This window comes from Heterocephalus glaber, unplaced genomic scaffold (assembly GCF_053883595.1).
Source record: "Heterocephalus glaber isolate CG9 unplaced genomic scaffold, H.glaber_assembly_v1.0 deba00001472, whole genome shotgun sequence".
Lineage (NCBI taxonomy): Eukaryota > Metazoa > Chordata > Mammalia > Rodentia > Bathyergidae > Heterocephalus > Heterocephalus glaber.
This window is the reverse complement of record NW_028258315.1, coordinates 91,995,079-92,006,651: the sequence shown is the minus strand read 5'-3', so window position 1 is coordinate 92,006,651 and position 11,573 is coordinate 91,995,079. Positions and strand designations below refer to the sequence as shown.

The 11,573-nt window shown below is 37.2% G+C and overlaps 1 protein-coding gene across 39 annotated transcripts in view; it reads right to left on the bottom strand.

The window, feature by feature from the left end:
• Positions 1-11,573, bottom strand: part of Pbrm1 (polybromo 1) — a 135,953-nt gene that overhangs the window by 67,335 nt on the left and 57,045 nt on the right. For 22 of the 39 annotated variants that reach the window (XM_087182409.1, XM_087182427.1, XM_087182420.1 and 19 more), the window contains 3 exons: positions 8,218-8,359; positions 6,726-6,823; positions 4,236-4,280 (listed from right to left, as the gene is read on the bottom strand). In XM_087182409.1, coding sequence (XP_087038535.1) covers positions 4,236-4,280; positions 6,726-6,823; positions 8,218-8,359 — 285 coding nt within the window. The remainder of the gene's footprint in view (positions 1-4,235; positions 4,281-6,725; positions 6,824-8,217; positions 8,360-11,573) is intronic. The other 17 variants (XM_087182415.1, XM_087182429.1, XM_087182428.1 and 14 more) reach the window with 1 other exon arrangement.

The following is an 11,573-nucleotide window of genomic DNA, read 5'->3' as shown; positions in this document are numbered from 1 at the left end:
GAAGTGGTTTATGGTTCATCTGAGCTCTCTAGAGAGTAAATTTTCACCCTTGAGGGTGAATCCTTGTCTTGTTTCCAAATTCCCCAGGTGAGGTATGATGCTGAGAAACTGATAGAACAAAGTACAAAAACTACAGCCTAGCACCAGAGTTCAAAAGGGGGCCCAAGACAGCAGATGGTTTCATCTACAAAAAACTGGCTCAGAAAGGAAAATGAGGGCCAGGGATTCAGCTCAGTGGTTCCGCCACCTGCCTCACAGGAGCAAGATTCCAAGTTCGATCCCCGGTACCAAAAAAGAAAGGAAAATGACTTCCCTAAGGAGAGTTGTTCAGAAAATTAGAAGAGATGATCTTTCAATACAGTTTCTTTTCTGTTGTTGTATGTTTTTTGAGTCCTGAACTCACTATGTAGTCCAGGCTGGCCTCAAACTTGCAGTAATCCTCCTGCCTCGGTCTCCTGAGTGCTGGGATTACAGGCATGTACCAGCGTGCCTGGCCCAATACAATTTCTGGTCAACTGTTCTTATAGTTTGCAGGATATTGGTAAAGAATTTCTAACCAAACTCCTAACCAGTCTGCAAGTGAACAGTCAGGTATATAATAACAAGGAATGACTTATAACTTTGTTTCTATTCAACAAATATTTACTAAAAGCCTGTAACACTTGGAGGTAAATATTTTGTTTCCTATTCTATAAGGAAAAAGAAGTTCATTCTGGAAGCACACTTTCTGGCTGTATGGGTCTCTTAGTCTAATCCTCTGACTCACTCTACTGCTGGGTCATGTGGACCTGGGATCATTCTTGCCATTTTCTTCCATCATTTCTTTTGTGGCTGTGTTTTTGTTAGATAATCTAGGAGATGTTTTGGCTATGGATACGATTTCTCTAAAGAAGCATCCTGCAGAGATAATGTAAAATAAGAAGTTCTCTCACTCTGTTTTTAGCACCACTAAATCAAAACAAAAGGAAGACTCAATAATTCAAGTTTGAAGCCCTAATCATAAAAGATCTGACTAATCAATTCAGAATGAAATCCATCCTCATTCCAGTGAAGGCCCTGATCTAGACCAGGAGATCAGTCCTATCACCTTCCAGAATTCAGCACACTATTCCTAATTACCATTTGGCTTTTCTCTATAAAGCTACAATTATGCTCATCTGGGACCAGGACAAACCTAGAGCATTTCTGTTTTAAGATAGGCTCTTGAACTTGTGATAGGCTGGCATAGCACAGGCTGGCCTTGAACTCTTGATCTTTCTGCCCCAGCAAACCATGTGCTGGGACTACAGGGTGTGCACCACCAGGACCATCTTAGTTCAGATTTTTATGAGATTTTTAAGAAAAGAGAACGTTTTTAACTGAATTTTCAAAAGAAGGTAAAAGAAGAGTAAATGGTCCATTCTTTCAATGCCAATAACTTTGACACTTGTTAGCTTTAAATGAGACATACTGATAATATGAAATCTAATTGTAGATAAAAAATTGCTCTAGGCATGTGTGGTGGCACACACCTGCAATCTCAGCATTCAGGAGGCCACTGCAGGAAGATAGCCAGGGAAATTGGTTTCTATCCTCCATTCTAGGGTCATAAGTGAACAGCTTCAGTTTTGTTACTGTGTTTACATTTTTCCAGATCCTTTTATTGCCTTTAAGAATGAGAACTACTGGTCTATTAGTTTTAATTTGGTTTCCAGAAAAAACTGAGAAACAGGGTCTCACTAAGTCACTAAGTTGCCCAGACTGTGCTTGAACTTTTGATCCTCCTGCCTCAACCTCCCAGAGTGGTGGGATCATAGGTGTGGCGTGCACACCATGCCTGTCTTCTGCCTGCTGTTTTCATTCTCACCTTGTTTTACAGATTCTTCTTAGAACTCCCATATGAATGCTATTTCTCCCCCTCCTTCAAACTGATCATCAGTTTGTTGACTTCTCCATTTTTGGAGAAGAAACTAAATATTACAACTTGTAGTATTTAACTTGTAAAATCATCTTTTACAAAATACTTTTGAATATACTAAAGTAAAATACATCTTATGGGAGTTCAAAACCAGAGCTGTTCATCACTGAGCATACAAGGGGCCATACGTTAAGAGGATACTAAGTCAGATCATACACATTGTTGTAACAAATATATATACAGTAAGTCCCCAATTTAGGTTTTGTGTCATGAACTTTCACAGGCGTGCTGTATAAGACTCACTTTGTTGGCTTACAAACAAATCTGACTTACAAACTATTCTCCCAGAATGGAACTCATTCATAAGTTGGGGACTTACTGAAATTTTTTTTTTTTGGTGTGATCGAACTCAGGTCCTTCCGCTTGCAAGGCAGGTGGCGGAACCACTGAGCTAAATCCTCGGCCCTGAAATTTTAAATATATAATTTTAGAATTTTACAAGAGATGGGCCATAAAGGGTCCTGTACTAAAAAATCAGTACATTACACCAATTTTTCAATGCACAAAAGTCAAATGTCTTAAAAAATTGGTGTTGTTTCTAATTTGCACAAAGATTTTTGACTAGTTAGGGCTCTGTTCTGAATCCTTGATTTTCCAAGACTACCACTAATACCATCCTCCCGAGCTCAATATACCCTGAAATATGAATAACCAAATTCTAGATTTCTACAGGATTTCCAGATCTGATTCTCCTTCAATTATTCATACCAGAGTATTAGTCCTGCCCTTAATCTTTGTGGCTGACCACTTTCTCAAATGTCCTTATCATTACTCTTCTACCAAAGCTCTTACTGAATATACCAATAAAATTTGTATTTATAGTAATAGCTAGGGGCCGGGGATTTAGCTCAGTGGTTCCACTGCCTGCCTCGCAAGCACAAAGTCCTGAGTTCGATCCTAGGTACCAAAACAAACAAGTAATAGCTAACACTTATCATTGTGAAACACTATGTACTCACATACTCTTTGAGAATCAGGTACAATTATTATCTTAACTTCGCATAAGTAAAAAATGAGCTATTCATTAGAGACCAAATGAATACCTAAGGCCAAAAAGTGAATAGTCCAAACAGACACTTGAATCAGCTGATAATCACCATACTGCTTTTATCATGTCTCTCATTTTCCTAAATGAGACTTAAGATTCCAGAGCTAAAGAATAGGTAGGATTTGAATTTGGGCACTCAGGTCTCCAGAGCTCAAGGTTGTAACAGTGTCTCAAGATGCCCCCATTTTCACTTTTACTAACACTCAGTGTTGGTACCGTGTACTACAAAAGATGTAAAAAAATACAATCCATGGAAATTTTCATAAATTTACCAACTAACAAAAATTTTTTTCTTTAGGAAGATGACAATGTAACAGTAGTTTTATAGAGTAGATTACATATTGTAGCAACATGTCGGTTACTTGGGAATACTTAACTCTCAAAGAAAGACAAGATGAGGAATCTTGCCTAAAGCTATTTGGGCAATCAAGCAACACTTCTATACAATACATAGTTGTGTCCTCTCTATGAAACTATTTTATTACGATGCTTCCATATAATTTCACTTGTTTTCAACTTTCCTCTTTTCCTGACCACTAAGTTCCTGGCAAATAAGAGAGATGACTAAATGTTTTCCTTTATGATCTTCTAAAGCCTGGTGTTTGGTAAGCAACTGACACTCTGAAAGTCAAATGGCAAATGTGAAAACAAAAGCACTATACAATTATTAGCACTGTGACACGGCAACTTGGGAATATTTTTAAAAATCAAAAGTAACATGCAAAAGAACGGATGCATTGAAAGAAATAAGGCATGGACAGGACAAAGACTGAGAAGATGCATCTATGTTCAAGAAATACTAACCTAATGTATAAGAGCCCACATGCACTGACATCTGGATTGTCACTGTTGATCCCTCTACCACCCCCAATGAATAAGACATCCCTGAAAGGGAGTCAGCACCCACCAGCCCATCACCAACAATGCCACCTGTTAGCAGCTCTACCTTTTGCTACAGAAGTATAGCCACAAAGACTGATGAAGGTGCCTCTGTCCCTGGCAATGCTGGCAATAAATTAAGGCTAATATTGAACATATATAAGGGCTAGCCAATTCTGATCTTAATACCTGGACTCCTAAACCTATTTTCTTTATTTGTAAAATGAACTGGCACCACAAATACTTTTTTCACATGCTTAAGACTTTACTTTTCACCTTGTCAGTAATGACCATGTCACAGAAGAGTTACACTTTTAAAAGTATGTTTATGCATAAAAAAGGACTGCACACCTGGATAGCCTCCTGAGACCCAACATCTCATTGTCATGAGTGTTCCTGGGAAAGCAGAAACAAACATTACATGTGAAGAGAAATAAAACAAGCAACATTGGAGGATCATGCATAAACCAAATGTGGTTGAGAAAAAGAGGATTATTCAGCCCAAAGGATAAAAATTATAATACTTGGAACATTTCAATATGGAAGACAGAAAGTAGATTTTTGGGTAGAGTGATAGGGGAAAAGAACCTACATCTAGTATATAAAAAGACAATATAATCAATTTTTCTTATACTCTTTGGTATTAAAAAAAATAAGGCAAAGATAGACTCATACACAATAGTTAGTAGTCAAGAAGTACTTGGGAAAATTTGGCCCCAATTTCCTCGGCCAAGCTTAACTTTAACTTCCTGGGTCTGCTGTTTGCTTAACTTCTGGAGAAGTCTATATTATATTACAAAACCCTCTCAACATAACTACTTCTGAAAGGTTCATCATATTGTTTCCTTTGTTATAGACCAAAGTAGGGCAATGAATTTCCTCAGTCTTTTAATATCTTTAATACTTATGCTTGCAAACGCAAACCTGAGTTTGTTCTTTTATTGCTTTGGCAGATGATTTATAGCTGTTCTCTTATTTGTGTTTTTCAGTTTATTACATAAAACACTTCATAGGTAATCTGTTTATACAGAGATTTGTTGTCTGAATTAGGATTTTATCATTTGAAGAATATAAAGCTCAGGGGCCGGAAATTTAGCTCAGTGGTTTCGCCAACTGCCTTGCAAGCGCAAGGACCCGAGTTCGAGCCCTTGTACCAAAAAAAAAAAAAAAAAGGAAGAAAAAAGAATATAAAGCTCAGTTTGTTTGTTTGTTTTTTGGTTTGTTGATATTTAAGGAGGTTTTAGGGCAATAAGTTTCATTTAATCTACTTGTGTATCCCACAAACTATAAGCCCCAAAGATCTGTAATTTTTAAGGATCTGACCTGGGCTAATGCTTCCTTAAACTGTTAAGACTCAACTAATTTATGATTTCTCTTCATCCAGTGCTGGCACAAACTGTACCATCACTTTTGCCTCCATTACCTTCTTTTGCCTGAGAAGTTTTTATCTTTGATTGGTGACTGATCTGGCAAACACAGGTGATGCTGAAGTAGAGTTATATAATTATACTCAAAGATGCTCTTGATTTGATGTCTCTGATCTGGTTTCACATTTTTCCTCCGTTGCCCCTGGTATAACAAGGAATTAAGAACTTGGAAGGATGAAATTCACAGGCCAGTAATGGAGGAGGTTCACATCTCAGGGTACATCAATCACTTTAGTTACCATGGGAGAGCACTGCAAAGTTATTTTTGAAGCTAAAAAAAAAAAAAGTTTTTCCCAATGCTCTTTAAAAGAGGGAAAGACAGGATGGCTCCCCTTTTCTAAATTTTTAAAAAATCCTATCTTCTTAGATTGTTTAATGTATGTACAGAACTGTATCAACAGCTACTAATGATTTCTTCAATTTTGAATTTGTCAAATCCTGCTATTAGAGATTAGCTCATTCTTTGTTTAAAGTATCCTTCACAGGTTGAACACTGCTGTAAAGACTGTAAGACAGTTATGCTGAGGGAAAATATGGTGTTTCACAATGATCAAGTCAGAGAAACTCCATGTGGGAGGGGCAGATAAAAGAGATGGTCTTACACAATTCATTAGAGGAGCCCAGCTTCAGAATCTCACAGTAAGGTCCCCCTTCCACAAAACCCATCAGAGAAAGGATTAGGCAAGCTGACAGAAAGGTGAGGAAAAACAAAACAAAAAACAAAAGCACCCAAACAGCTACCTTAATATTTTATGAACTATAAGAAGTTATGACTTGATAATTTACAACCTGACATTCTTAAAATCACAAAGATCAAGTTAACAAGGGAAAACAAAAGAGAACAATGACTTACTTTACATCAGTGGTAGTACCAAATTTCTCCTTACCTTTCCTAATTCATAGTTCATCTTTATAGTTCACTATATTATAGTGAATTATAGAGGGCTGGGGATTTAGCTCAGTGGTTCTGCCGCCTGCCTCGCAAGCGCAAGGACCCAAGTTCGATCCCCGGTACCAAAAAAAAAAAAAACAACAAAAAAACTCCACTATGTAGAAATCATTGTACCTAAATTAGATTTAAGTGGCACTCTTAAAATGTCACCTTAAAAAAATAATATGGATAGTAAAGAGAGTAACATGTTTTGCCAAGCTACATATCACATGTAAGTTGTCATTTGTTTTGTCATTTAAAAGCACTGTAAACAAACAAACAAACAAAAAAGTACTGTAAACAAAAAGAATAAGAAAAAAGCTAATAATCCTAATCTACAAATGAATTCTAGAAGAGGATGTCATTAAATATTTAAAGCTTATAATAGAACTCATACTTTCCACTTTCAAAAAACTTTCTCCCCCTGCATTTATCTAAACTAAACAGGAACTGAGATGGTGCTGACTATGAAAAAAAATATACCTTTTTCTTTTGGCACTACCAGTATCAGAGGTGGCTGAAGAGATCATGCTGTCTCCATCTTCAATGTCATCTCGCCTAGCAAGCTCTTTCTTCTTTGCCTAAAACAGAGCAGATCCTGGGAGTCAGGCTCACTTTTCTGAGCACTCCTATGAATATATGATGTTAAAGGGCTAGATATACTATATTCATTCAGAAAACCACATGTAGGATGCACAATAGAGTCATTAAATATTTTTAATAATCTAGATCAATAAAAGCCAGCACACAGAAAAGCAGGTTAAAAAAATGGATCTAGAGTTGAATCAATGTTAACTAGAGTATTTAAGAATACGAAGAGTGTCAGCTGGTTAAAAGCACTGAGAAAAGTTGTAAAGTCATCCTGCTCTGGCAGTTACATTTAAATTACACCAACTCAAAGGAAGCCTTTGGTACTCCTGACTTCTAAAGTACAATGTGGCTGAGAATATAGTTTAACATGAGCAATTAAGGAAGATCTAAGTTCCAAAACATGCATTTTTGAAGACTTTCTACCAAAGACGGCTAAAGGTTCAACCACAGCAGGCTTAGGTAAATATATACACAATACTGTAAAGAAAACATTTGAAATTCATAGCACTAAAGATTACAGTGTTGGTCATTATAAAATGAAGGTTCTATGGGTTATCTAAAATTATCTGTTGCTTCCTTACTCAAAGACTGTCTTTCTAGAAGGATTCTACCAAAAACTGTGAGAGTCTGAGGCAGGAGGGTCATGGTTTTGGGCCCAGTCCAGGCAATTTAATGAGACCCTATCTCAAAATTAAAACTAAAAACAGGCTAAGGATGTACCTAGTAATGCAACAAAACAAACAAACAATGCCCCCCCCCAAACATAAAAACAGAACCTAAAAAAACAAAAGTGTGAGACAGACCAACTTGTATTTCACATTTACCTTTTGGTCTTATAAGCAGATGACAAGTAACCTCAGATGCCCTTGAAGGACTATCAGAAAGGAACTCTTGGGGCCGGGGATTTAGCTCACTGATGCAGCTGCCTGCCTCGAAAGCACAAGGTCCTGAGTTTGCTCCCCGGTACCACCAAAAACAAAAAAAGAAAGGAACTCTTGGACACTATACAATAATTAATTTGTTTGCAGATGCCCTTTCTTCTAGAACAGCCCTATCTTAATTGAGACAAAGTCTAGAACCAAAGGGATAAAATCTAAATGAGGGAATATTATTTGGGATTAAAGAGTAATTTTCCAAGAATCCTAAAGTTAACCCCAAGGAACAAAACCATGCTTCCTCCATTTACAAAGCTTAATCTTTCTAAACTATTACTTCTCTTCTACATGGCCATGGCTGAAAAAAATGTTTAGCAGTAACTGTTGAAATCAATGACCTGATATTGCTGGGGGGAAACCACACATCTTAAAAGAACATGTGAAACACATGAAATTATTTCAATGAGACATACAACAAACTTAGCAAAATCATACCTAAGAAATCATACCTGCATGACCTGCTGCAATTTTAGAACTCGCTTATAGATGGCTGAATTGGGAACATTGTAGCGTTTGGCATTTTCAAACATTAAATTCAGATCACATTCCAAATGATCTAAGGTTTCATATTCTTGGTTCTTTAGCTTTGTTCTGTGAAAGACAAACAAATGGCTAGAACTTTCTATCATGAAAATTATAAAACATTATTCCTGAAAGTCTTGACAAACATTACATGGCATCTTTACTAGTGATAATGATTAGGGGACTAAAAAAAAGTAGTAAAAAAGAAAGAAGTAGTGGCAATACCATTAAGAAGCATTTGGAATAGTATATTTACCTCCAGGGAAGATACACATGAAAAGTAAAGAGAGATCTTATGATAGTAAATGAGATGAAGATTTGTAAGAGTTCATTCACTACAACTTCCTCAAATATATAATCACTTTTAATGAAGTATGATGGCTTAAAGCTGAGGTTTCAGCTTATTTAAAAAGTTTTAAGAATTCAGACATCTTAAAATACTATTTCGTTTTTTTTTTTTTGGTACCGGGGATTGAACTTGGGACCTTGTGCTTTCGAGGCACGTGGCAGAGCTAAATCCCCAGCTCTTAAGATACTATTTCTATTATTAATACTAACTCTCAGAAAGATTTTATGTATTTTGTACAAAGTGAAGAGTCACGGCTTGTTTTAACTCTATGAATCTAGACAGAATAAACGTTAAAATCTTTTGATTGAAGGATCTGCATATTAATCATCAAAATAAAACAGTATTAAGAATGACTGAAGGGCCGGGGATCTAGCTCAGTGGTTCCACTGACTGCCCTGCAAGCGCAAGGACCTGAGTTCGAACCCCGGTACCAAAAAAAAAAAAAGACTGAAAATATATAAAAACAGCTTCACTGAGTAAATGTAGAGAATTAAAACTTTCTCTTAAAACGGCACTGTCCATCTGGTATATATCATTTTACTTAAAATTTACCAAAACTCATATTCAGATTCTGCATAGTGCTTAAGAAGATAAAAATATTACAGAATATTTCTGCGAGGAAGCAAAAACTAAGCATAAATTCAGTTCTCAGTACCAGCTTACATAGCTAGCACCAGGTCTTAAATTATACCCTAAGTTTCATTCCTACCAACTCAAAGAGGAGAGTGCTAGGTGTTCTCAACACTCACAGAGAACAGAGAATCCAAACTTATAAAACACAACTTCTAATAGACACACAAATATTTTTCAAACTAATGATAATTAAGAGTACAAAGGGAAGGAATGGGAAAAATGGAAAATAAAACATAGTAGTGACAAACCCAGCATACGGTGGAAAGTGACCTGAGGAACCATGCTATCTATCTCAAGCTCTGTGTGTGTGTGTGTGTGTGTGTGTGTGTGTGTGTGTGTGTTAAGCTGAGATCTGAGATTCACACTAAGCATTCTACCACTGAGCAACCTCCCTAATCTCAATCTTTCATTCTCTGCTGCTTTTGGGGACATGTAACTATGCCAACAAATCTTTCTAGGGTTATATTGTATGCAATATGATAAAAAAAATATGGTGAATACTTAACCTTAAAAATTTTTATTACAATAAAAGACACTGCCATTAATTCCCCAGTGGTTCCTCGGTTCCCAAACTCGATTCTTTCCATGATTCTGCTTGCTGAGTTGGATGAGAACTGAATCAAATTCAATGGTTAGGTTCAATTTTGACCTTATAGAGATATTTGATTCAGTTCTTGTCTAGTTTGGTTTGTGGCCAGAATTGTAGACAGAACTGAGTTAGTGAACTAAGGTACTACTGTACTTCCCCCTTGTTTTGAACACACTTATCTCATGGTTCTTGCCTCTTTCTGAAGCAGTTCTGAAGTCTTCTTTTCAAATTTTTAGATGCACTGTTAAAACTGTCTCACTGTCCTGAATCAATTCAAAATGTTTATCTTTCATGGTCATTTTGATTTTTGGTACCGGGGATCGAATTCAGGACCTTGCACGTTGGAGGCAGGCAAGGTGCCACTGAGCTAAATCCCTGGGCTGTCATTTTGACTTTTGAGAAGAGTCACAAGTAATAGGGTACCAGATCCAGTGAATAAGATTGATAAGGATATATCATAATGTTTTACTTGACAGAAACTGCTGTAAATGGAAATTTTTAAGTACTTCACAAAGACACAAGAATGATGGGATAAATGTGTCTGAAGCACAGGAGTACATTTTAAAGGGGACTGTTATGGCTTCTGTCTTGATGTCCCCCCAAAGCCCTCATCCAGTCATATGTGGAGCTTTTTCTGGAATTGATTCATGGTGCAATGCTATGCTAGGGCACTAGGATTGAGGGTGTGGGTGTCACCCATCCTAAGTAATCTGCATAAAATAAAAGGGGCAGAAAGACTCTGTTGAGGGTCCCTCCCTCTTCCTTTGTTGCCTTTGCTGTTTTCTGCTGCCATGAACTGTTGCCTCTCTGCCATGTGCCACCCTGCCTTGGAGCCAGCCAATTACGGACTGAAACTTCTACAAACTGTAGCTAAATAAACCTTTTCCTCTTTAACTTTGGGTGTTGGGTATTTTGTCTCATCAATGAGAGAAAATTAAGTAACACAGGGATTAATGGCAATGTGTCTTTGCAGTGCAATAAATGAAAAAAATGTTTTTATTGTTTTTGTTTTTGGTACCAGGGATTGAACTCGGGTCCTTGTGCTTGAGAGGCAGGCAGAGGAACCACTGAACTAAATCCCTGGCCTGCCCAAAAAATGTTTTTAAATATTCACCATATATTTTGAACATGCTTCATATACCATGCAGCAGCCACTAATTACATGTGGCTACTGAAATTAAAATTAAATTTAAAATCAAGTCCCTTAGTTGTGCTAGCCACATTTCAAGTGCTAGTCAGTGTGACTAGTGACTTTTATCATATTGGACAATACAGGTAATACAAGATTTTTTGTTCCTGGAAGAAAGTTCTACTGGATAGCATTACTCCAGACTGCTGTTGCTCTGTAGAATACAATGGGAGCCCAGGCACAGCAAGGTTCCTGTCAGACATAAAGGGCTCTGAGACCTTAGAAATGATCAAATAGCCTAAATGCTGACTTTTCAAAACTTTAGTGTGGCCAGGTGTGGTGGCACACACATTCTGGAGGCTGATACAGGACGACTGCCACGAGTTCGAGGCCAGCCTGGGCTGAATAGTGAGTTCAAGGCCAGCCTGAACTACACAGCAAGACCTTGTCTAAAAAACCAAAAGGGGAAGAAAAGAAAACCCAAAACAAAACTTAAGTGTGCTACCAGCTAGGCCTCAACCACTTCCTATTTATCATTCTTTGCCAGTATGCCACACATATCCCACAGTAAAAGGGAAAGTGT